Source organism: Ailuropoda melanoleuca, chromosome 9, assembly GCF_002007445.2.
Source record: "Ailuropoda melanoleuca isolate Jingjing chromosome 9, ASM200744v2, whole genome shotgun sequence".
Classification (NCBI taxonomy): domain Eukaryota; kingdom Metazoa; phylum Chordata; class Mammalia; order Carnivora; family Ursidae; genus Ailuropoda; species Ailuropoda melanoleuca.
Window position 1 is genome coordinate 103,189,913 of NC_048226.1, and position 24,585 is coordinate 103,214,497.

A 24,585-nucleotide genomic window follows, 5' to 3' on the forward strand; every position below is an offset into this window, starting at 1 on the left:
GCGCGCACTGCGACCCCGCCCCGCAGGGGCTGCTGGGCCGGGCGACGCGAGCCTGCGGCGAGCGGGAGCCGGAGCGTGGCGGCGCGGCTTACTGGAAGATGTGGCGGCCGGTGAGTTCCCCGCCCGGCGCGACCCGGCGCCCGCTCCCACAGGCCCCGTCAGCCTCCGTCCGGAACCGCGGGGCCACCCCCGAGCCGCCCGGTCCTGGGCCGCGTCGGGGACCGTCAGGGCTCTTGGGGGCGGGCGTCCTTCACCGCTGTCGGAGTCCCGGTTCTTCACGGTAGAAACCCCTAGACCGTGCTGGGGAGGCGCTGGGTTCCACCGCAGGGCCCACCGCCGGACTGCCCCCCGGCACACCCCAGACGCCGCTCATCTCCTCGCAGGCAGATTGGCCGGGTGCCCTCGAAACAGCCCTTAAAACCTCCCCCATCTTATCCCTCGCGGACACCCCTCCTCACCCCTTCTCCGGCGCCCACGTCTGCCTTAGACCCCTCGCCGCTTCATCCTGTGCGGCGGTCCCGGACCGGAGGTCCCTGCTCCCGGCTCCCTTTGCTCTGGTCTCCAGCCCATCTCACGTCATCCTGAGCCGACACCTGCCACCCGGCTTCTGAGCAGAGGCGAGGACTGGGGGCGTGGGGGCGGCGGTGTCAGCGCTGGGCTCCCGCCGGCGCAGCCCGCCCTGGAAAGCCTCTCCCCTCGCAGGCCTTCCTAGACTTCTGCCTGGCCCTAGGCTGTCCTCCCAGCCCCTGAAAGTTGCAGCCGCTCCTCCCATTCTTTTCTCACTTGGGCCTTCCATTTTGTTCTCTCTGCAGTTTGGATCGGCACCTTTTTTTTTTTTTTTTAAGGATTTTATTTATCTATTAGAGAGAGAGAGAGAGAGCAAGCACGAGCGGGGTAAGGGGCAGAGGGAGAAGCAGACTCCCCGCTGAGCGGAGAGCCTGATGCGGGACTTGATCCTGGGACCCTGGGATCAGGGCCTGAGCCAAAGGCAGCCGATTAACTGACTGACCCACCCAGGCGCCCAGGATCGGCACCTTTTAAAACCTGGTGTCATAATCACTGACCCAGCTCTCTCTACTCTGGCCCCAGGAATCCATCCTTTTCCTCATGGGCTTTAGGGCTGAAGAGACTGAAAGGGTTCATCTGCATTTTCAACTTGGTTTTCTACAGGGCTTGTATTTTTCTAGTAAGCCTAGCCTTGTGGGTTTAGATATTAACAGTACCGATGCATTTCTTTTTTAAAAATTTAGATTCAATTAACATATAGTGTATTATTGTTTTCAGAGGTAGAGATCAGTGATTCATCAGTCTTATACGACACCCAGCGCTCATTACATCACGTGCCCTCCTTCATGCCCATCACCCAGTTACCCCATCTCCCTAACAGTCTCTTATGGTTTCTCTCCCTCTCTGATTTCCTCTTGTTTTATTTTTCTCTCCTTTCTGCTATTATTCTCTGTTTTGTTTCTTAAATTCCACATATCAGTGAGATCATAAAATTGTCTTTCTCTGACTGACTTATTTCACTTAGCATAATACCCTCTAGTTCCATCCTGTCATTGCAAATGGCAAGATTCCGTTTCTTTTGATGGCTGAGTAATATTCCAGCGTATAGATAGACCACATCTTCTTTATCCATTCATCTGTCGATGGGCATCTGGGCTCTTTCCATAGTCTGGCTGTTGTGGACATCACTTCTATGAACACTGGGGTGCAGGTGCCCCTTCGGATCATTACATTTGTATCCTTGGGGTAAATACCAGTAGTGCAATGGCTGGGTCGTAGGGTAGCTTTACGTTTAACATCTTGAGGAACCTCCATACTGTTTTCCAGAGTGGCTGCGCCAGCTTGCATTCCCACCAGCAGTGTAAGAGGGCTCCCCTTTCTCCCCATCCTCACCAACATCTGTCGTTTCCCGACTTGTTAATTTTGGCCGTTCTGACAGGTTTGAGGTGTATCTCATTGTGGTTTTGTTTTGTATTTCCCTGATGCCAAGTGATACTGAGTTCTTTCTCCTGTGTCTTATGGTCATTTGTATGTCTTCTTTGAAGAAATGGCTGTTCATGTCTTCTGCCCATTTCTTGATTGGATTATTTGTTCTGTGGGTGTTGAGTTTGAGAAGTTCTTTATAGATTTTGGGTACTAGCCCTTTATCTGATAAGACATTTGCAAATATCTTCTCCCATTCTGTGGGTTGCCTCTTAGTTTTGTTGACTGTTTCCTTTGCTGTGCAAAAGCTTTTTATCTTGAAAAAGTTCCAGTAGTTCATTTTTGCCTTTGTTTCCCTTGCCTTTGGAGATGTGTCTGGAAAGAAGCAGATGCAGCCGCGATCAGAGAGGTTGCTGCCTGTGTTCTCCTCTAGGATTTTGATGGATTCCTGTCTCACATTTAGGTCTTTCATCCATTTTGAGTCTATTTTGTGTGTGGTGTAAGAACATGGTTCAGTTTCATTCTTCTGCATGTGACTGTCCAGTTTTCCCAACACCTTTTGTTGAAGAGACTGTCTTTCTTTCATTGGATATTCTTTCCTGATTTGTCAAAGGTTAGTTGACCGTAGAGTTGAGGGTCCATGTCTGGGTTCTCTATTCTGTTCCATTGATCTATGTGTCTGTTTTTGTGCCAGCACCATAGTGTCTTGACGACTACAGCTTTGTAATAGAGCTTGAGTCCAGAATTGTGATGTGTCCCGCTTTGGTTTTCTTTTTCAATATTCCTCTGGCTATTCAGAGTCTTTTCTGGTTCCATACAAATTTTAGGATTATTTGTTCCAGCTCTGTGAAAAAAGTTGATGGTGTTTTGATAGGGATTGCATTGAATGTGTAGATTGCTCTACAGACATTTTAACAATATTTGTTCTTCCAATCCATGAGCATGGAACATTGTTCCATTTCCTTGTGGCTTCCTCAGTTTCTTTTATAAGTGTTCTATAGTTTTCTGAGTACAGATCCTTTACGTCTTTGGTTAGGTTTATTCCTAGGTATCTTATGGTTTTGGGTGCAATTGTAAATGAGATCGATTCCTTAATTTTTCTCTTTTGTCTCATTGTTAGTGTTAAAATGCAACTGATTTCTGTGTATTTTTCTGTGATTTTATATCCTGCTATGTTGCCGAATCCTTGTACAAGTTCTAGCAATTTTGGGGTGGAGGCTTTTGGGTTTTCAGCATAAGTACAGATGCATTTCTCTTAATTTTTGTGACTTGCAATGAGCAGCTGCCTTACACAAGGATGTTTTATGGACTGAGATGAGGCAGAGTTAGTGTGAGCCAGGCAGACAGGCACTGAATTGGCCTTTAGCACAGCACTTTACAGCTTACAAAGTGTGTGCACATATTCAGGTCACTTAATCCTCCCGACCGCCCAAGGAGTAGGCAGGCAGGTTTCAGCTTCTGATGAGGGGCTGCTCACATCTGGTAAGTCGAGCAGAGCCCAGTAAGCTTCTGAGTCTTGACTGGTGCCAAGAGGGTCATAGACCTTTGGAAAAGAAAAGGGCAGGGTATTCATAGTCCTCTGGGCCATCTCTGCTGGGCCCAGATTCTTAGGCTCACTTCCTACCTGTGGGAACATTTCTGTGCCTTGGATTCCCCTCCTGCTGAAGCACACAGGGCGGTTGACCCTGCCAGTGAATAGACCTGGTTCTTGTCACCACTGTGGTTGTTCTGGTTTAGGCCTCATCATGAGATGCAGCAGCTGCTTCTAAGTGCTGTGGGCTGGGCTGCCTGCAATGACCTTTCATCCCGTAGTGTGCTCTGATTGATAGGGTGGCAGGGAAGCAGGCAGCTCGGCCTGTTGGTGACCTTTGTAATGCCTGTTTGTATCTCAGTACTCAGAGCCCTTTTTTTTTTTTTTTTTCCTGCTTTATAGGTTGTTACCTGAGTTCCAGATGAACACTCTGTTTCTGCAGGCAGGCTGTGCACACACTCTAAGAAAGCATGAGAAGCTGGGGTAGAGAAAGCCCATTTCATCTCATCCAAACTGAAAGGCTTTGAAGTGGTGGGTGCAGAGACAAGTGTAAGCTAGGGCTGTCCCAGGCAAGCCAGGGCATGTGGTCTCCTGGTGACAAGGCACTGGTGCATGGGGGAGCAGCCTGGGGGTCCACAGCTCTCTCTGCCTGTTTGCTGGCATGCTCTGGTTCTTAAGCTCTGGGTGTAATTTGAGTTATATGTGCTGTGCTGGAAATTGCCGTGGACTGGTTCTTGGAAGATCTGGCTACAGTTTCTGTCCATATTTATAGTCACTTGGCTTCTTTGGGCTTCGAGGTGTCTCTTGGATGATGGGGTTAATTTGAGGAGCACTGGCCATCCCAGACTGGAAGGAGCCACGTACTTGAATGGGCCTGTGGACCCTGGTGGGGGCTCTGAAGTTGTCAGCATGAGGCCCTATCCTTGGAGTCCTGTCCAGAGCCAGGCTGCTGCAAGGGCTGCTGCCATCTCTTGCCTGACCGTGGCCTTCTTCATATTGCTCACCTAGCATCCAAGGTTGGCCCATGTGGGGTTCTGGTTCATTCTGTCACCATTTATCTAAATTCAGCAAGCCTTCATGGAGCTCCTGCTTTATCTAACAAGCGCTGCACTAAATCTGGGAGGCAGAGAGATAACTGAGAGGTGGGCCCTGCACAGGCTGCTGGGGGGACAGAGACTAAACTAACAGTCACACTCTGGTGTGATAAGGATAGTGGGAGAGGCCTGTACAAGTTGCAGAGGCAGATGGGGGGACGAGAGACAGGACTGGAGAATTAGGGTCTGATGAAGGGCGCTCCAGGCAGGACAGCAGCCTGGAGAACAGGCCTGGGCCTGGTGCTGAGTGGGCTGTCCAGGTCCTACCAGAGGGACCTTTGTTATAGGGTGTGAGTGAAGATTCACTGACTGCTGGGAAAGGAATTGGGGAATGGTGAGATGCAGCCCGAGTCTTTACTGCTCTGACGGCATCCGAAGAGCAGAAACCGGTACTGGGGACTGCAGCCAGGGGCTGTTCCCGTTCTGTCCTTGCCCCCACTGAGGCTTGGGGTGCAGCCAGGGCCTTGTGCTTTAGTGTAAAATAATTCAGAGTTAGCATGCCCCTCTATGAAAGAACAGGAGTGTGGCCCCTCCTGCTTAGCCCTCAGGGGCATCTGGAGGTTCTGGGGCTCTTGTGATGCTGGGTTTAGCCTGTGGTCTTGGGGCAGCCGCGCCTGGGCTCTGGCACATTACATTCCCTGCCAGCCCTTGCTTCGGCCTTGGTGCTCGCAGCCTCTGAATCGTGAGGCCTTTTGCTCTGCTCCTCCAGTTTATCGGCTAGAATAGTTCATGGATCTTTCCTTTCCATTCCTTGTGAATGCTAGTGTCTCAGAATAATCATTTTCCGTCAGCTGTGGCCATGTTCCTTCTTGGTTTGTGGTGGTGGAGCTTCTGAATCCATGAACACCACGGGAACTTTGCCACAAACCTGGCTGTCCCTTCACTCACTCCTGCCCTTCTGCCCCTGTTAAGTAAAGCATTTCTTTGTATTCTGTATGTCACCTATCTCCGAGTTTTACATATGTTGGAAATAGTCTCTTTTATCTTCTAGACTAAATGCTTTTTTTCCTTCTGAAAAAGCGGTGGAAAGCTGATGATCAGTTAACTAAATAGTTCAATTTAATCTAGCAAGTACGTGCTTCTTCATGTTAGGTTGGAGCGGGCTTGTGGGGGCAGGGCTGTTGGCAGGAGAGTAAAGGCATGGGGACCAGCAGGTGGCATGGCACAGTCAGCAGGAGGGCTGTGTAGAGTAGCTGCTCCTTGACCCCAGAATAACCTCAGCGTGCCCGTCTGCCTGGCCTGTCATGTGGGCTAGGCACCGTGCAGAGGGCTTTGCAAATGTTCACTTGACCCATACATCAACAGTACAGTGGTCCTTGCTTTATAGACTGTGAAACTGAGGTGTAGAGAGAGAAGTACCTTGCCCTCACTGCACAGCTAGAACTTGCTAGAGCCTGCCTTCCAATCCCAGGCTTAGAAGTCTGCATTCATAGTCTGCCCCTTCTCAGCCTTGGCTCTACCTGAGTCTCCAGGGCAGGGCCATCTGGGGCACTGTCTGGTATTGGGCAGTGTCCCTGGCCTCCACCCATTCAATGCCAAGAGCACTCCTTTCCCTGGTTGTGACAACTAAGAGTGTCTCCAGACATGCCACATGTCCTTGGGCACACAGTTGCCACTGGTGAGTACACCTGCCCTGCCCTAGCTGCCCCATCTTCAAAATGCCACCTTCCTAGGATATGGAGAAGAAGGAACCCTCTTACCCTGCTGGTGGGAATGCAAACTGGTGCAGCCACTCTGGAGAACAGTCTGGAGGTTCCTCAAAAAGTTAAAAATAGAGCTACCCCTCGACCCAGCAATGCACTACTAGGTATTTATCCAAAAAATACAAAAACACTAATTCAAAGGGACACATGCATCCTGATGTTTAAAGCAGCACTGTCAACAATAGCCAAATTATGGAAGCAGCCCAAGGGTCCATCGACTGATGAATGGATGAAGAAGTGGTATATATACAGTGGAATATTGTTCAGCCATAAAAAGGAATGAAATCTTGCTGTTTGCAACAACATGGGTGGAGCTAGAGGGTAATGACGCAAGCAAAGTAAGTCAGAGAAAGACCATATGATGTCTCTCGTGTGGAATTTAAGAAACAAGTAAGCAAAGGAGAAAACGAGAGAGACAAAGCAAGAAACAGACTCTTAAGTATAGAGAATGGATGGTCACCAGAGGGGAGGAGGATGGAGGGGTGGGAAACAGGTGGTGGGGATCCAGGAGTGCACTTGTGATGAGAACCAGGTGATGTGTAAGTTTTGAATCACTATGTTGTATACTAGTGTAACATTGCATGTTAACTATACTGGAATTAAAATAAAAAACTTAAAATAGGGGTGCCTGGGTGGCTCAGTTGGTTGACCATCTGACTCTTGACTTTGGCTCAGGTCATGATCTCAGGGTGATGAGACCAAGGCCCATGTCGGGCTCTGCGCTGGGCATGGAGTCTGCTTAAGATTCTCTCCCTCTCCCTCTGCCCCTTCCATGCTCTCCCTCTCTCTCTCCCTCTCAAAAAAACAAAAACAACTTAAAAATGCATGGCAATAATATAAAAGTCAGGAAGGTTAAAAATAGAATTGACAGGAGCACCTGGGTGGCTCAGTCGGTTAAGCGGCTGCCTTCGGCCCAGGTCATGATCCCAGGGTCCTGGGATCGAGCCCCACATTGGGCTTGCTGCTCAGCAGGGAGTCTGTTTCTCCCTCTTCCCCTCCACCTGCTTGTGCTCTCCCTCTCTCTCAAATAAATAAATTTAAAAAAATAGAACTGCCAGTGTACTAAAGCATTTGTAAGGAGGGGGGAGGCAGTAAAATTAATTATTTGTATTAGACTATATTAGGTAAGGGATTCATAGTTTAGTCATTTATGTAACTATACAAAGCTTTGTATGTGATTGCAACTAATTATATTTTTCTAAAGGAAACAAAACAGTGCCACCTTCCTGACTGGGACTTGGAACAGCATAGCAGATGCCTATGACTTTGATCATGAGGACATTTAAACACAGGGACGAGCTGACAGAATGGTCCCACGTAGTTAACTGTCCAGCTGCCCACCACCTAGATCCACCCATTATGAGTATCTTGCTCTAGTTGCTCCTGTTTCCGTTTGAAACCATATATTGTGTTGTCAGTGGAGCAGTTGAAAGTAAGTTGCTGATACTTTGACACAATCTATAAACATTTCAACATGCATCCCCTAAACAAGATCGTTCTCATGTCACTTAATCATGCCTGAGAGTGTGAACGGTGATTCCTGAATGTCTGTCCTATTCTGACTAGCTTGCTGTCCCAGGACTGTGTTTATAGGAGGTTTCCTGCTGCCTGAGGTGTGCCTGGCTCTTGTTTCTGTCTAGCCTCCCAGTCTACAACAGTCTTCCCGCTTTTTTCCTGTGATTGTTTTTTAATTTGTTGTTATAAAAAATTGCAAACATTGGGGCAGCTAGGTGGCTCAGTTGGTTGAGTGTCTGATTTTTTTTTTCCTTGAGAGAGAGAGTGTGAGCCACAAGCAGGGTGAGCGGCAGAGGGAGAGGGAGAAGCAGACTCCCCACTGAGCAGGGAGCCCTATGTGGGACTCTATCCCAGGACCCTCGGGATCATGACCCGAGCCAAAGATAGTAAGTGTCCAGTTCTTGATTTCAGCTCAGGTCATGAGCTCAGGGTCCTAGGATCAAGTCCCACGTTGCAGTCCTCACTCAGCGGGGAGTCTGCTTGTCTCCCTCTCCCTCTGCTTGCTTTCTCTGTCTCTCTTCTAAATAAATAAATCTTAAAAATTTGCAAATATTTATAGAAGCAGAGACAATTGATAAATGGCTGTGCCCAGCACCAGTGTTCCCAACTCATGGATCCTAATGGTTTTCTGAAGAGGCCAGGCTGTTTGGAGGATGCCCTGCGCCCTGGATCCACTTGTTGGACATGCGCAGGGTCACTGACAGTGAGTGCTGAGCTCCAGTGGCTGGCGGCTGTTGTCTGTCTGTTCTTATCCAGTGGTCTTGCAGTCTTCTTGAGAAGATCGGAATCACGGCACAGCCCTCCCTGGCCAGAGTTCCAGGCAGCACTCCCTGGCTCTCAGACACCAGCCTTGGGCCATCTTGCCAGTTCCTCACGCTTGCCTTGAACCCACTTGGCTCCATCACCTAGCACCCTCCTCCTGGGCTGACCTCCCCAGCACACTGCCCACTCCCTGCAGGAAAACCCCAGGGCCCCTTGGGATGCTCTGCCTGGCTCCAGCTTACTTTGCTGCCCACTCTTTTTGGACAGCCCCCATCAATGAGTATACAGTATGTTTTCCAGCCACATAGGCCTCTCCTCCCCAGAAATGCCCTGTGCTTTCCTGGCTTCAGGCTTCTACTGAGTCCCCATTCTCTGTATAGAAGACGCTCCGTGATGTTCACGTGGAAGTCCTACTCTTTGCCAGATGGCAGGATCCTCCCTCCTTTGTGTCCCATGCTGTCCCTGTGTCTTCTTGGCTTTGTCTGCATCTGTCTGTGGCCCCTGGTTGCATACAGGACCCAGTGTCAGGGCATCTCCGGAGGGGTTGATGGGTATGTATGGTAGAAGATGCGGAGTCAAGGGAGGCATACAGGGAGGGAGGGGGCCGACGGCCTTGAAGAGAATAGGCGGGGGCTGGATGGAGCCTGGACAGAGATGCATCTGAGGGGAGCGTGTGGTGTGGGCAGGACATCCTGGCACCCTGCTTGTTGTCACAACCCTTAGGATCCCAGGCTGGAGCCCGCCGTGCTGCAGGCACTCACCAGTGTTCTGAGTCCTGTCCACCAGGTCTGTGGTCACAGATGCTGATCCCCTGGGCTTTCTCTTCTGCTTCTGAGCCTCAGCATAGCTGTGTGCATGTGACCAAGGCAGGCCGCGTGGGCCTGGGGGTGGGGGGTGACGTGCTATCCTGCTCTCTTGCACAGAAAGCCTAGGGGCTCTTGCTGCCACTGGTCCTCACCCCCTGCCTGCCTGCAGCTGCCTTTCTCACCTCTGTGGGTTTCCTGGACGGTCTGTGCTCACTGTGTGTGGCCTTGCCAAGCAGGGGCTTTCTGTCAGCCTGTGTTCTCCTGGGACAGTAGGTCATGGACCTTTTCCTTTGACTTTTGTGTTGTTTTGCAGTCCTTGAAATTGTCTTCAGGGCTGTGTGCTTTGGCCAGAAAATGATTGGAAAGTCAGTCCTTTATTTGTTCCAGAGTTCACAATGATAATGTTAACATCTGTGCCATGGGTCATGACTTACTATGCATAACCTTTTTTTTTCCCTAAAAAGAGAATTTGCAGTTGGCAGTTTGTGGTTGAGAAACTTAAGACCCCATAATTCAAATGAGATTGGGAGACCAAGGGTGTCAGTAAGCGTAGGAGAGCCTGTGATGTTTCTGTGGTCCCTGGAATAAACCAGCGCCCTGTGCAGTCCCCGTGGTACTTGTGGCTGTGGCGCGTCTTCCCCCTGGCCTTGCCCGCCCTCTTCCAAGTCTCCGCCGCTGAGGTCCTAGCAAGCGTTTTCAGAACAATCGCCTACGCAGGGTCCCTGTTACTGCTTCTGGTCTCCCACCCAAGAGTCTGACATCTTTCTGATTGTGTGATTAAGCATTATTGATCGATCGTTCCTTTGGAAATTCAGAATGAGTTCCTGAGGTTACTGGTCAGTGGGGTGAGCAGCAGAAAAATAGTCAGAGGTCCCAGGGCCCCCAGGAGAGGTCCGAGGTGGGGATGGAGGGGACCCTCAGAGGTGGGGCGTTCCTAATGACCTTTCATGGTGCATAGAGGCCGAAGCTCCTGGTGCAGACAGTGGAGCCTTGCCTTTTCTCATGTCATTCTTGGCTCTCGGCCTTGCTCTCCAGAGGTGGGATTGTCCTTGCATCCTGAACCAAACATGTGGGCCTGGTCCCGAGCACGGGCCCTGCATGTGCTGACAAGCACTGATGACATGCTTGGGTACAGGGAGTTACAGCTTGCCCTCAGCTCCGAGCCTGCGTGAGCCTGTGCGGTGTGTTCCCTTTGCAGGCCCAGCTCTGCCGCTTCCACTCTGCCCTGCTGCAGAGCAGGCTGCACCCCTGGCTGTCCCCTGCTGGGCCGTCCCCTGCTGCCTTCTCCAGGAGAAACCTCAGGGTCCTGCCTGCAAGGTGGTGAGTTCTCCACAGCCCCTTGTGAGGCCCAAGGCTGGGCTTCTCTGTGCTCCGCCTCCAAGACAGCTGCGTCTGCTCCTGCGCGTGGTGCCCTGGTGTTGTTACCCCTGCCCCCGCCAGGGACCGGAGCTCCTGGGGCAGGACTCCCCGACGGCAGTGGCATGAGCACGCAGTGGCCAGAGCTGTGTGCTCTGAGAAGACAGAGTAACAGGTTCAGAGCGTGCAGAAGGGTGGGACCGCTGCGGACCGGTCCCAGACAAGAGGTAGTGAGAAATGGAGGTGGAGGGTTCCAGGCCTGAGGCCAGAGGGCAGGTCAGGGCAGGAGTGCAGTGCGAAGTGTCAGGAGGCTAGACTCGGGCCTGGCGGGCCGCAGACTGTTACCCAAGTGTAACTCGCTGCCTGGTGACCTCGGGATGGATGTGAATAGATGCCGGGCTCCTGTCGGGCTCCCCCTAGTCGTCGCCACTTGCGCATCTTGTCCCGCTCTGCCGTCCTGGCACTTCGCAGTTGGGTTGGGCTGTCCTCGAGGTAGACAGTGGCTGTGACTGTACAGCGTAGGAGGCCCTCGTCGGGTGAGGGTCTCTGCTCTGCCTGTGAGCTGCTTGCTTTGCTCACCGGCCCCTTGGAGCCTGGCGTCCACGGTGTCTGCGGGGCGCAGGCAAGGTGACTTGGAACATGCTAGTGACCCACACGGGCCTTTGGCACCGGGGTTGCCTGAAGAGGCTTCTGGTACAGCTGCGGCTCCCTGGGGTGGGCCGGGCTCTGGCTGCGAGTGCCCCTCAAGCTCTGGGGGGCAGAGGCCTGCAGAGCCCAGGACCAGTGGGCAGGGGGCAGACGGGAATTAACCTGCACCATACACCCCTGTCTCCCTCCAGGTCTTTCAGACCCCAGCCCCTATGGAGGAAGGTGCTGTCTGCTGCGGTGCTGGGGGTACCCCTGCTCCTTGGGGCCCGCTATTTCACAGCCGAGCCTCAGGAGAAGAGAAGGATGAGGCTGGTAGTGGACGGCGTGGGGCGTTTCAGCAGGTAGAGGGGGCGGGGGCGTGGCACGGTTTCCTCGCCTGCCCAGGCCGGTCCTGAGATGTGGGCTGGGAGGGGCTGCAGGGTCTTGCTGGAAACTTCCAAGCTGCTTTCCAGACATTCCAGTGCTTCCAGGTCCCTGTGGACATAGTGCCAACGAACCATGACCACTGGATACGGCCTCTTGCAGACCCTTCAGATGAGCCTTGACCAGTTGGAGGGAGGAGAGCTGGTCAGGCTTCTGCCAGCTGGTGGGCAGACGGGCAGCTGCCTCCTCCCCATCCTCCTCTTCTCGCCTCCACTCCCAGTGGCCTGGACTAGAGGGGGCTGGTGTCTGGTCACTGATATTAAGGGTGCCTTAAACTGAAGGCCTTTTCATACTCCCTTATCTACCAGTGCAAGATGCTTTGGGGGTAGGGGTGAACTTCCTGTTGGGGCCCCTTGGACAGACATTTCCACCATCCGTCAGGTCCAGGAATTCCTACAGCCAAAAAATCCTGAGAACCAGCTCTTGGCTTTGAGTGAAACCTCAGCCCACCCAAACGCACTGTTGGGTTGGGCTGGAGTGTGACATGGCTGCTCGGGGAGGTGGCTCACAGGAGGCCTTGCTCGAGGAGGCTGTGGGGGTCGGGGCTGCAGCTCTGAGCACGTGCAGACTCTCAAACCTGGGTCCATCTCTCAAGGGAAGGCTTAGGACTGCTAAGGCCTTTGGGCACTTAGCCAGAAACTTCCCTGAGATTTATGCTAGTGGAGACCATTGTCGGGTGGTGGCTGAACGCTTCACCACTACCTGTCTTGAGGACACAACAGGCTCCTCACTTAGCTCTGTTGATGGTGGTCCCGCCCCTGCGCGCCTGTCTCCCCAGGTGGTCAGGTTTGCCTGAAGCACCTAGTTGCCCTCCTGGGCAGGTTCTGGGCAGTGAGTTCTCCGTCCTGTAGGGTTGTCCAGTCTCCCAGTCTTGAGGTTGACGAGGGCAGAGCCTGGAGTCGGCTCTCTCTTTTCTTCTGTGGCTCTCCACTGTGTGGGAGGGCGTGGGACTGGTGGGGACCGTCCCCATGCAGCCTGCTTCCGAAATCCACACTTGGCATGTCTAGGCTTGTCTTACCGTCCGCCTCACACTGCTGCTGTTTCCCAGTGTCAAATGCACCATCGGCAAGCCTGCCTTCTGATGAGGTACAGGTGAGGTTCAGCGGGGTGGGGTCTGGAGCCGACGACCGAGAAAGAATTCTTGAGGCGTCTTTGGTGCAAAATGGTGGTTTATTAAAGCACGGGGACAGGACCCGTGGGCAGAAAGAGCTGCTGCCCCAGGGTTATGAGGAATGGCCCATTATATACCCTCAAGTTGGGAGGGGGTTAGGGATAGGGTAAGTCTCTAAGGAATTTTGGGAGCAAGGTGTCCAGGACCTTGAGGGGGCTACTGTTCGGAAAAGGTCATTTATTACCGTCTAATAAAGCCTGAGTCATGAGACCCTTCAGATGTATATCGGTGGGCCGTATGCTTGGGGGATGATTGCCAACACGTATCTTGGGGGGTTAGAGATAAAGGAAGTTTCCAAAGGAATTTTTATAAGTTACAGTAGACTTACAGGATCCTGGTGGAGGGGAGGGGGGTCAGGCTAGGACCACCTTTTGCCCTTAGCAAAGTATTAACATGGAGGCAGCTGAGTTCCTAGAGGAATGTCACCATGGCCTGTTTCAAGGACTTGTCAATGGGCTGTAGGTAGTAAGGACTGTTTCTTTGTCCTTTAGGGCAGCCAGGAGAGCCTGAGGAATGTCACATACATCCCATGGGGGGGTGGGGTTGCAGGGTGTCAGCTTCTGCTTTGTCCTCAGCTTGCCTTCCGTTCCCTCATCACCTTCTCTGCTTCCTTCCTGAGAAAATGTATTTTTACGGCTTGCTTTCAGAGGCTGAGCCGGGATTGGAGGGAGGGAGCTAGAACTATTCTCTCCCAACTTGTACTTGTCAGCTGTAAGCCCCAGCAGTTGCCAGGACAGGCACGCTGGGCACAGGGGCGACCACAGGGCCTCTGGGGTCAGGGGCAGGGTATGCGCAGGTGGGGAGCAGGTCAGGACTGACTCACCACCAGGGGACTTGGGAGCTCCTTATGTTGCAGGAGAGCAGAGAGCAGAACACGTCGCTTGTGTGTGTGTGTGTGTGTGTGTGTGAGAGAGAGAGAGAGAGAGAGAGAGAGAGAGAGAGAGAAGGCTCAGAGATGAGTGGTGGGAAGTCCGCATCAAGGCCTTGGTTTCTTACCCCCACCCCTTATTTAATTTTAACTTCTCAGAAACCTGTGGGCTTTTTTTTGGACAGTTTCAAATGTCCAGAAAAGTTGTAGGACTAAGACAAAAGAACTTTTTTCCTTCTTGAAACCTCTACAAATGAGTTGTCAGTGTGCTCCATTGCCCCTGCAAGCTGGGGGGTATTTCCTAAGCAAGGACATTCTCCATGAGCACCTTCAGGACACTGGCACGTTATGAACCTCTGAATGCCTCAACTCATCCACTTGTCACCAAGCGTCCCAGCAATAACCTTTGTAGCACAAGGGTCCCGTACCAGGCCCGTCTCTAATTTCCTGTGGTCTAGAACGGTCCCCCTGTGTCTCCTTGGCTCTTATGGCTAAACTTAAGGTCAGGCATGGCCCCCCAGACCCCCATGTGTGCCCAGGGCTGTCAGTTTTGATGGTTCTCTAGGATGAATCACAGAACTCTGGAAAGTGCTGTACTCTGGATTAAGGTGTTATCATAGCAAAAAAGATAGAAATCGGAATGAGCCCAAGGAAGAGATGCACAGGGTGAGGCCCGGGAGAGCCCCAAATTCAGTGCCGTGTCCTCAGAGACCTGTTACACCGCCGCTCCTGCCCTGTCCCTGACATGCGACCGTGTATCTGGGTTATTCTGTGAGCTTCAGTGTGCATGGCTCCCACGGGGCTCTCTTTCCGGGCGTGGTCGGATCACTGAGCTGAACTGTGTCCAGTCTCCTTCCCTCCCCCGGCTGGGCTGATCTCTGGCAATCTGAGAGTGTCATCAGCACGCACCGTCCAGGCCCATCACCAATCACAGACACTCCTGTCACTTGGGAGATCACAGGGCTTCAGAGGCCACCTTCCAGGGGCTGGGGCAAAGGCCAGGCCTTTCTGGCTAAAGTTAATTCTTCACTACACAGTGACCTTGACATGTTGGGAGGCCTGTAGGCCAGTGATGTTGTACAACGGGGGTCAGCAAACTGTGGCCAAACACGGCTGCTGCCCATTTGATAAATAAAGCTTTTTGGGGCCTGTGGTCTTGTCCGTTGTGCGTATGTTGCCTGTGGCTGCTGTCACTGTGACAGCAGAGGGGAAACCGTATGGCTCATGAAGCCCCAAATCTTTACCGTCTAACTTCGTAAAGAAAAATGTTGCTGACCCCTTTTGTAAAAGGCCCCTCCAACATTTCGGCACTGTTCTGCACCCCCAGGCCAGCGTGTGGTCTGCCCGGGCCCCTTGTTTGCGTGATGTTGGGGTCGGTTCCCATTGCCCTTCTGCCCACTGGCTCAGCACCTCCCAGGACTCCTTAGGTGAGTTCATGCTAATTGCAGTCCCCAAGTGGTGGTTTCCCTGGTTCGGCCATTCCATGTCTGTTAGTTGCTGTTCTCCTGTAAGAAAACTCTCTTCTCCCCATTTATCTGTATCAGTCTGGACTCATGGATGTTTTATTTGATTCTGTGGGTTGCTCTCTGTTGACACCAGTTATTTTTTTTTTGTTGCTGACTGTTCAGGTTTAGCTTTTGTGATTTTTCTTTTTTTATTTCCAAGTATTTATTTAACTTCCAGTTAGTTAACATACAGTGTAATATTAGTTTCAGATGTAGATCCTTTTATCTCCAACATTTTATTGTAAAAATTTCAAATGGAGTTGGGGACACTGTACAGCAAACCTAGATTTTGCCATTACATCTTCAAATTGTTGTGTTTGTGGGGTTTTTTTGTTTTTTTTTTAAACTCCCACCCCGAGTCCTTTTGCCGTGTCTCCATTTCTGGAGCATTTTATTCCTTCTTGCACTGAGATGCACCAGGCTCATCTCATTTTTTCCTAGGCCTGGAATCAGCCATTCTCCGGGGAGCCTGGTTCCTTGGGATGGAGAAGGGTCTTAAGGACCGTGGTGTGGATGTTGGTTGCTCGCTGCTCTGGGCGGTCTGCTCCCGGGCCCTTCCACAGGCTAGAGCGAGGGGTGTTTGGACAGAAGGCTGTGTGCACGCACACACTCACCTGTGTCCGTCTCTGTATCCAGCCATACACAGCACATCTTGCATCCACGCACATATTTCCCAGTACAGAGATCATTCTCATTCACTCCTTTTCCAGAACTCCTTTCTCCAACTGGGAGAATCTTGGCTTCCCTTGTCTCTAATTTAGTGACCTATTCGATCGGTCACCGAGTGTAGCAACTACCCCACCCCCTTGCAGACCTTGCATTGCCTTTTGGACTGAATTATTCAGGAAGGAGGGAAGCCCCCCTCCCCCGCTTTGTATCTCTAGGGAGCTCGGAGAAATCCTGTTTCCTTGCTCAGCCTGCCAACAGCCGTGCACTCCGTTCTTCACAGACAGTCCTGTTTATTCCCTGGGTCTGGCTGGGGGTGAGTGGGATAGAGCCCGTTTATGCAGCACAGTGTGGCAAGCGTAAGGCGCAGGCTGACCTCTGGCACTGATCAAGCATGCTCAGTCACCACGACCCCTGGGAGCAGCACATACCCCAGCAGGGAGGCAGACCTGTCCAGAATCCAGGAGCCTTTTCCTTCCCGCCTTCTAACTCTGACCTCCTGTGGCCGAGGTGACTGGAGGCAGGAAGTTAGAGGTTTGGCTTGACCAGTGGCCCCAGGTCCCCTAAGGGCTTTTTCCTTGAGGAACAGGAGACCTACACCCCCTCTCATGAAGGTCTGAGGGTCTGCTGTCTGTGATGCCGGAGGCTGGGCTCGGCCCTGGTTCCTTCCCTCTCCAGACCCAGGGCTGCCTATTCACAGCCTTGGCCACGGGGAGTGAGTTCCCTCGCCAACATGAGGGGCCCAGGCCCCCAGGGCTGTGGAGAGCACTGGGATCCGGCTCCCTGGAGGCTGCTGTCCACGGACATGTCCGCACAGGGGAGCTGGTGACAGCAGCTGGCTTGCTCACCGTCACCACTGCCCAGGCCTTAGGTGCTACAGGAGAATGAGGAGGAAGCCGTGCCTGGTTGTCAGGGCCTGAGTGCCCCCAGCTCTTCCCACCCCCAAATGCCCTGGGTGCCCGTTGGTGCGTGTGTGGGCAGGGGTGGGGTGGGTGCAGGCTGCCCATCGTGTAGACTGGGAGCTGAGACGGCCCTGCTGGCAGTGCTGAGAGCAAGCAAGCTAGGCCAGAGCCTGTCCGCTCCCGCCTGGTCCAGCCTGTGAATGCAGCAGCCCCTGCTGCCACAGGCTCACTTGGGGCCCGTGGTCTGGGACGGGGGTGGGCGGCTCGGAGGCACTGTGCCTGCCTGGGGCTGAAGGCAGCCTCTGCCAACAGGTCTCTGAGGATAGGCCTCCAGATCTCCCTGGACTACTGGTGGTGTGCAAACATCGTCCTGCGAGGGGTCGAAGAGGTTTGTCCCTGCATCCTAGCCACAGTGGGAGAAGGGGGGGATGGTGACAGCTAGATGAAGGTGGGTGCTGGGGGCGCTAAGGCGCCCGCCCGCTCCCATCCTTGCCCTCCATGCCTGTGGTCAGAACAGCCCTGGGTACTTGGAGGTGATGTCTGCGTGTCACCAGCGGGCAGCTGATGCCCTGGTCGCCGGGGCCATCAGCAATGGGGGCCTCTACGTGAAGCTGGGCCAGGGGCTGTGCTCCTTCAACCACCTGCTGCCCCCGGAGTATATCAGGACCCTGCGTGTGCTGGAGGACAGGGCCCTCACGCGCGGTTTCCAGGAGGTGAGCCCCCTCCTGGGCTGTGAGCTCTGGCAGTGCCCCCCTTCCCGCCCCCACTGCTCCAAGAACCCTCTCCTGCCAGGTGGACGAGCTGTTCCTCGAGGACTTCCAGGCCCTGCCCCACAAGCTCTTTCGGGAGTTCGACTACCAGCCCGTCGCCGCCGCGAGCCTGGCCCAGGTGCACCGAGCCAAACTGCACGACGGCACAGAGGTGGCCGTGAAGGTACGCGGGGGCTCGCTCTTCGCCGCAGCGGGGTCTGGGGCGGTGCTGGCGGCCCTGGGTCCTCCCTGCACCCTCGCCCAACCCAGGTGCAGTACATCGACCTGCGGGACCGCTTTGACGCGGACATCCACACTCTGGAGCTCCTGCTCCGGCTCATCGAGCTCATGCACCCCAGCTTCGGCTTCAGCTGGGTGCTCCAGGTAACTGCTGCCCAGGGACGGGCTGAAGCGAACAGGGTCCACAAGTTACATGCTGGGGTGCGCTGGTCCCCGACCTGGACCCCCAGCTGCCCATGTGGCCCCCAGGACCTGAAGGGCACCCTGGCCCAGGAGCTGGACTTCGAGAACGAGGGCCGAAATGCCGAGCGCTGCGCACGGGAGCTGCAGCACTTCCGCTATATCGTGGTCCCCCGCGTGCACTGGGACACGTCCAGCAAGGTGGGCTGGGCCCCCTCCTGGGTGGGAATGTGCAGCCCTGCTGAGCTCAGCCACTTGCTCTCTCCCAGCGTGTGCTGACCGCCGAATTCTGTGAAGGCTGCAAGGTCAACGACATGCAGGCCATCAAGCGCATGGGGCTGGCGGTGAAGGATGTGAGTGCCGTGTGCATCAGCGTGTGGGTGTGGGAGGGGCGTGTATGTGCCCTAAGCATAGGTGACCGTGGCCGGTCCCGTTCTCTCCCCAGATCGCAGAGAAGCTCATCCAGGCTTTTGCGGAGCAGATATTTTATACAGGCTTCATCCACTCCGACCCCCACCCCGGCAATGGTAGGGAAAGTCCCAGGGGTGGGGGTCGGGGGTCGGGGGACACGGGCCAACATGCTGTGTCCCTAGTTCTGGTGCGGAAAGGCCCCGATGGGAAGGCACAGCTGGTGCTGCTGGACCACGGGCTCTACCAGTTTCTGGATGAGAAGTAAGCTGGGGAGCCTGGAGGGGCTGAGGGGGGCACGGGCCCGGGCGCTCCAGCCTTACTGCTGGCTGCCCACAGGGACCGGTCAGCCCTGTGCCAGCTGTGGCGGGCCATCATTCTGAGGGACGATGCCGCCATGAAGACACACGCAGAGGCACTCGGGGTGCGAGGTGAGGCCGGGGGTGCAGGTGCGGGGGCCTATGGGGCACGCGGCCCGGGCTCACTGCCTCCCCGCCCCCCAGACTACTTCCTCTTCTCCGAGGTGCTCATGCAGCGGCCCGTACGCCTGGGGCAGCTGTGGCGCTCGCACCTGCTGAGCCGCGAGGAGGCGGCCTACATGCAGACCATGGCGCGGGAGCACTTCGAGGACATCATGGCCGTGCTCAGGGCCCTGCCGCGGCCCATGCTGCTCGTGCTGCGAAACATCAACACCGTGCGCGCCATCAACACCGCCCTGGGCGCCCCCGTCGACCGCTACTTTCTCATGGCCAAGAGGTGGGGCTGGCTGGGGGGAAGCCCGGGGCGGGGGGCACCGGGGGGGCTGAGCTGGGCTGACCGCGTCTCTGGGCAGTGCGGTCAGGGGCTGGAGCCGCCGGGCAGGCGCAGCGTACCACAACATCTACGGGGCCAGCCTCCTGCGCCACATCAAGGTCATCTGGGAGACGTTCAAGTTTGAAGTGGCCCTGAGGTGAGGGGACGGGGGGGGAGGGCAGGCACCCAGGGCCACTGCCCGAGACCTGCACCCCGCCAACCTGCGACCCCTCTGCCCTCCCACCCAGGCTGGAGACCCTGTCGATGAGGCTCACCGCCCTCCTGGTTCGGCTCTTGGCCCACCTGGGCCTCCTGCCCGAGACCCAGGGGCTCTCGGAGTACCTGGAGACCTAGGGAGTCCCGGGGGCCAGAGGACCTCAGAGCGCCTCCACCGTCAGACAGACAATGCGGGCCAGGCTGGCGGTGCACACGCCCAAAAACTGGGGTGCAGAAGCAGCCGTGGCCTGAAGTTGGGGGGGGGGTACGCCACGGGGCTCGGACTACGGCCCGGCCAGGAGGCCTGGCAATGACCACAAGCTCTTGTCAAATCCAACAGCTTTTTCCTCGTGTTTTGTACAAAAAGGGGCAGGGGCAGCAGCATCTGGGAGTCTAGAAGTGGGCGGTGACACGGTCGGTCTCCAGCAGGTCGTCCAGGATCTGCAGGGAAAGGGGCTGGTGAGTGGGGGGAGGGCCCCGGGGGGGAGCCCGCGGGCAGGCCAGGGACTCACAATGTCAGGGGTGGTGCCGATCTTCTTGGCCAGCTCGCCGCGCTCCATGGTGCTCAGGTACAGGTAGCGGTTGAGCAGCTCCCCGTCCAGGACGTTCCGCACCGCGTTCTGCAGGATGCGCCGGTCCACGTGCAGCATCCTGGGGGACGAGCGGGCTGTAGGGCAGCAGGACCGGGTGGGGGGCCGAGGGGCGGGGGTGGGGGTGGGCACGCGCTCACCGGAAGGCCCTGGGGTTGAGGCCGGCGTGGTGGGGCAGCATGGTGGTCAGCGCGTTCTGCAGCATCAGCAGCCGCCGGTACGTCTTCTCCTGCATGGGCAGCAGGAGCCCGATGCCGCCGTCCAGGGTGGCTGCGGGAGGCGCCGTGTGAGCGAGGCTGACCGGCCGCACCACACGCCCACCCGCGCCGCCCCGGGACTCACCGAACCACGTGATGTGCTTGTTCTCCCACACCACGGACTTCTTGCTCGGTCCCTCCGCGGCGCCCCGGCACGGCGTCCTCCAGAATGTGTTCACGTGGGCACCCACGTGGAAATCCGCCCGCCGCAGCAGGCGCATGCCGCCGAAGCTCTCCTTGGCTAGGCCAGAGGGAGCTCAGGTCACCGCCCGCCCGGCCCCGGCCCCCGCAGAGGGAAGGGGGTACTCACCTTCTGGCAGGTACATATACACCATGAGGTTGCGGTCACGGTCAGACACTGGGGAGCAGAGCCTAGGGTTAGCCCAGCCACCCCCAAAGTCTCAGCCCCGCAGCCCCCAGGCCCTGTGCTCACCCAGGAAGCCCAGCTGGGCATTGTCCACCATGAAGTCCACGCTGTACACCTCCAGGGGCTTGGCATCCTGGGGACCGGGGGAGGGGGGAACGTCAAGGTCAGCCCGCGGCCAGCACCCACCCAGCACGGGCCTGGGCCACACGGGTACCCGGGACACAAGGCTCAGCGTCTTGCTCTCCTCTTGGTAGCGCAGCAGTGAAATGCTCTTCATGACGTCTGCCGCCAGGATGAAGTTCTTGACGCTGATCATCTGGTGGATGTAGAGCTGGGTGTCGATGAAAGCCATGCCCGTCAGCTCGCTGGCCCGCAGGCTCCACAGGAAGATCTAGGGCACGGGAGGCGGGGGTGACCAGGGGTAGACAGCGGGCAGGCCCCGGGGTGAGTGGGAGCAGACGTACCTTCTGGCCGATGGCGGACACCAAGTGGCCGTTGCAGTGGCACAGGGCAGTCACCGGGCCCTTCTGCTCCTTCTCATACAGGACTTTGAACTTGTTTTTAGTCAGGGGCTGGCCGGGCTCAGGTACCACCTCGATCACATCCATGATCAGGATCTGCCAGGGAAGGAGGCGGGTGATGTGCACGGAAGGGGCCGAAGCTGCCGGCGCCGCCCGCCCCCACCCACCAGCCTCTTACCCGCCCTCTGCACGTGACCTCCTCCCCCTGCATGAGGCAGGTCCCGGCAGCCACGTAGCCCTTGAGGCCTGACACCGTCTCCTCGCTGCGCAGTGACACGGTCTTCATGCAGGTCACGTGCTCCCACTCCTCCAGCTCGATCCTGCACGAGGCAGGGTGAGGATGCCGCCTCCTGGCCGGCCGCCGGTCCCCAGCCAATCCCCAGCCAGTCCCCAGCCAGACCCAGCCTCACCTGGCATTGGGGATGGCCTCCCAGCTGACCGGGGAGATGAGCTGGATGGAGAAGGCCTCCTGCTGGGGGTGGATGTAGCGGTCGTCTGCAAGGACACGCGGTGACAGTCAGGGTGGGCAGCCCTGACAGCAAGCCCCACTCTGGGCATTACGCACCTCTCTCAATGGTCTCAAACTCCTTCTCCTCGCCTGTCATGCGTGGGATGCGGGTGCACGGCATGTTGGTGCTGGTGGCGACAGCATACACCTGGGACAGTGGGGCGTGTCACGGGCGTGCAGGAGGCCACGCCCAGGGGCTCCCCGGCCCTAAGGGGGCGGGCTCAGACCTTGGACTCCACGTGGTAAGCCACATAGTGGGCTGTGCAGCGTAGTGGGATCTTCCTGACAGGCCACGGGGCGTCGTAGGACAAGTAGGCGGGCAGGACACTGATCCTCAGCTCACCCTGGTGGATGGGGGACGAGGGTAGTGAGGCCTGGCACCCGCCACGGGTAGGGCAGGCAAACCCGGGCTTCCGAGGGCTCCACGAGGCCAGCCCTCAGCTCTACCGGAACTGGGGTGTGCAAGGGACTGAGACTTGCTGTCCTGTGCTTCACGGCCTTCCCGTCCCTTCTCCAGGGCTCACCAGGGCTGGGATGCTGGCCACAGTCATGGCCTAGGCCCAGAGGAAGCTGGAGGCTGCAGGCAAAAGGTTACCCACACTGGCCAGGCCAGAGTCTGCACAGACAAACGAGGGGACTCCTACTGGTGCCCCTGGCCATTGTCCCTCACCCGTAGTCCTAAGTGTGTCAATACCTACAAAGCATTTGCCACGTTATCATCATGAGTCCCCGTGCTGGCATCACAGATGAGGAAACGGGGCTCAGAAAGGGTGAGCACCCTGCCCAGAGTCACACAGGTCCCGAAGGGCAGAGCAGTGAGTGGACCCGGCCCCGCAAACAGGTGCCCTCGTGGACTGCAGCTGCCACTCCCGACTGCCCTGTCCTCCAAGCCTTCCCAGTCTCACCTCTTTGACCTTGGCCTTGTCCACCTGCTAGACGCCCCAGGGTCCCCAGCACCTCCTCCTGACCCAGGCAGGGCAACAGGGGGCAGCGCGGGCCCTGGGGTCTCCCTACCTGTCTGTTGAAGTACAGGAAGCCACGGGGGCAGTTGACGTTGTGGAACGGGGCAAAGGAGTCAATGGGACCGTCGATGCCCATAGGGTGCAGCCGCAGGGCCCCCCGGCCAGTCACCAGGAGCCAGTGAGGGGAGGGGCCACAGATGAACACCTGAGGGCAGGCACTGTGAGGTGAGGCCCCATCTGCCCCACCCTGGGGCCCCCCCCAGAGCCGCCTGCCTACCCACCCCAGAGTAGCCATAGATGTCCTCGAAATAGCGGAACCGGGCCACGCGGCCACGGGCCCCAGCCCCCTCCTCGGCACTGCCGCCTTCCACTTTCTTCTTGGACGGCTTTGGCTTTTTCTCTCGGAAGTTGATGTTGTGAGGGACCTGGACGGGGTGGTGCGCCATGAGGGCCAGGTCGTGCCCCCCACCCCGTTCCACGCCCAGCTCAGCCCACTCACTGCACCTTCTTGAAACGGACTTTGAGGTTCCCCTGGCCGAGCTGGGAGTCATGGGGGAAAGCCTCGTAAATGAGCAGCTCCTGGTCCACGTGCACCTGGGGGGCGGCGCAGAGTCACCAGGGGGAGCGGGGGCACCCGGCCAGGCCACCGCGGGGAACAAAGGGCCCGCACTCACCAGGAGGTAGGGCCTGCTCTGGCGACTCCCAAGCGCCACCAGCAGTACCTCCTTGACAAGGGGCAGCTCCCCCTGGCGTGTGGCCTCCTCCTTTCGGGCCTCGCCCTGCGTGGTGGGCTGACCAAAGGAGCTGTCCACCAGGACCCGCTGCCCCACAGGGAAGTTCTTCACCAGGAACACCAGCCGCCAATCGGGGAGCTGATAGATCTGTGTAGGGAGTGGGGTCAGCAGCCACAGGAAGCCACGGGAAGCGGGGGACAGGGAGCTGCACCGGGCACGGGGCGCCACACACCTCCATGGTTCCGTTTTCCCGCACGAGCAGGCACCAGTGGGTGGGCTCGGCCCGGAACGGGGTGGGGTCCCGGTCCGCAGGGGGCTGGCTGCTCTTGCGGGTCTCCTCCTTGCTGGGGCTGAAGAGGGAGCCCGAGTCCCCGTACAGCATCTCCTCCTCGTCATCCACGGTGGGGCTAGAGGCCGGGGCCGGCACATCCGTCACACGGGGCCGGCCACAGGGCCCCTGGCCCCAGCCTGTGCCCTGGCCGCCCACGTACCTGGTTTCCGAGCCCTGACCCTCCGCCTCTGAGGCACTGCGGCCCCCCAGCTCATCGCGGGCCCCGCCCAGGCGGCTCTCAGTAGTGAACATGCCGCTGACGTCTCGGTACACGCACAGCGTGATCACCTTGGACTGCTACAGGGACAGGGACAGGGGCTCAGCACGGGGGGTGGGAGAGGAAGGCGGGCTGCGGGCTGCGGGCACGGCAGGCACTTACGTGGTGCAGCGGAGGCTTGTGCAGTGCCAGGCGGTGGTGACGGCCCCCATACGAGTCGCTCTTGAGCAGAAACATGGTGACATGGCCCTCGGCACTCATGATGACCACGTAGGGGTCAGCCACCGCACACTGCACGATGGGGGAGCCCAGGTCCACAGGGATGAAGTGCAGCTGATTCACTGCGGGCACAGGACGGTCAGCACTGGGTGGTCAGCACCCAGCACCCTTGCCTGGCCGCCCGCCTGCCCGCCCACCCGAGCCCACCTCCTTCCAACAAGCGGATGCCAAGCGGCGACACCTGCACAATGTAGCGGCTGTCCCCGATGTTGCCGGCGAAGACCGTGGGGCCCTGCGTGGCAAAGCCACTGGTGTCCAGCTCCATGATCTCCTGCCCTGTCTGCAGGATCTGCAGGCGGTGGGGAGTGAGCGCACCACCGCGGTGGGACCCCGCCCCGGGCTGCCGGACCCCGCC

General features: G+C 56.8%; 2 protein-coding genes across 13 annotated transcripts in view; one reads left to right on the top strand and one right to left on the bottom strand.

Moving 5' to 3' along the window:
• Positions 1 to 19,801, top strand: part of ADCK5 (aarF domain containing kinase 5) — a 20,772-nt gene extending 971 nt beyond the window's left edge. Inside the window, exons 1-15 of one of the 12 annotated variants that reach the window (XM_034668797.1) lie at positions 7 to 110; positions 10,539 to 10,660; positions 11,536 to 11,685; positions 17,192 to 17,267; positions 17,392 to 17,592; positions 17,672 to 17,812; positions 17,899 to 18,012; positions 18,118 to 18,249; positions 18,318 to 18,401; positions 18,494 to 18,575; positions 18,642 to 18,720; positions 18,796 to 18,887; positions 18,960 to 19,212; positions 19,289 to 19,405; positions 19,497 to 19,801. In XM_034668797.1, the coding sequence (XP_034524688.1) occupies positions 99 to 110; positions 10,539 to 10,660; positions 11,536 to 11,685; positions 17,192 to 17,267; positions 17,392 to 17,592; positions 17,672 to 17,812; positions 17,899 to 18,012; positions 18,118 to 18,249; positions 18,318 to 18,401; positions 18,494 to 18,575; positions 18,642 to 18,720; positions 18,796 to 18,887; positions 18,960 to 19,212; positions 19,289 to 19,405; positions 19,497 to 19,602 (1,761 nt within the window). In that variant the 5' untranslated portion in view covers positions 7 to 98 and the 3' untranslated portion in view covers positions 19,603 to 19,801. Of the gene's footprint in view, positions 1 to 6; positions 111 to 10,538; positions 10,661 to 11,535; positions 11,686 to 15,133; positions 15,234 to 17,191; positions 17,268 to 17,391; positions 17,593 to 17,671; positions 17,813 to 17,898; positions 18,250 to 18,317; positions 18,402 to 18,493; positions 18,721 to 18,795; positions 19,213 to 19,288; positions 19,406 to 19,496 lie in introns of those variants that run through there. The other 11 variants (XM_034668794.1, XM_034668793.1, XM_034668795.1 and 8 more) reach the window with 11 other exon arrangements.
• The window catches only part of CPSF1 (cleavage and polyadenylation specific factor 1), a 13,449-nt gene continuing 8,655 nt past the window's right edge, over positions 19,792 to 24,585 (bottom strand). Inside the window, exons 18-37 of the mRNA XM_034668790.1 lie at positions 24,378 to 24,519; positions 24,114 to 24,292; positions 23,895 to 24,031; positions 23,636 to 23,810; positions 23,344 to 23,550; positions 23,174 to 23,263; positions 22,951 to 23,094; positions 22,722 to 22,874; positions 21,935 to 22,051; positions 21,765 to 21,855; positions 21,610 to 21,694; positions 21,378 to 21,519; positions 21,143 to 21,295; positions 20,893 to 21,069; positions 20,745 to 20,811; positions 20,622 to 20,669; positions 20,397 to 20,552; positions 20,195 to 20,324; positions 19,977 to 20,115; positions 19,792 to 19,905 (exon numbers count right to left, since the gene is read on the bottom strand). Coding sequence (XP_034524681.1) covers positions 19,858 to 19,905; positions 19,977 to 20,115; positions 20,195 to 20,324; positions 20,397 to 20,552; positions 20,622 to 20,669; positions 20,745 to 20,811; positions 20,893 to 21,069; positions 21,143 to 21,295; positions 21,378 to 21,519; positions 21,610 to 21,694; positions 21,765 to 21,855; positions 21,935 to 22,051; positions 22,722 to 22,874; positions 22,951 to 23,094; positions 23,174 to 23,263; positions 23,344 to 23,550; positions 23,636 to 23,810; positions 23,895 to 24,031; positions 24,114 to 24,292; positions 24,378 to 24,519 — 2,580 coding nt within the window. The 3' untranslated portion in view covers positions 19,792 to 19,857. The remainder of the gene's footprint in view (positions 19,906 to 19,976; positions 20,116 to 20,194; positions 20,325 to 20,396; positions 20,553 to 20,621; positions 20,670 to 20,744; positions 20,812 to 20,892; positions 21,070 to 21,142; positions 21,296 to 21,377; positions 21,520 to 21,609; positions 21,695 to 21,764; positions 21,856 to 21,934; positions 22,052 to 22,721; positions 22,875 to 22,950; positions 23,095 to 23,173; positions 23,264 to 23,343; positions 23,551 to 23,635; positions 23,811 to 23,894; positions 24,032 to 24,113; positions 24,293 to 24,377; positions 24,520 to 24,585) is intronic.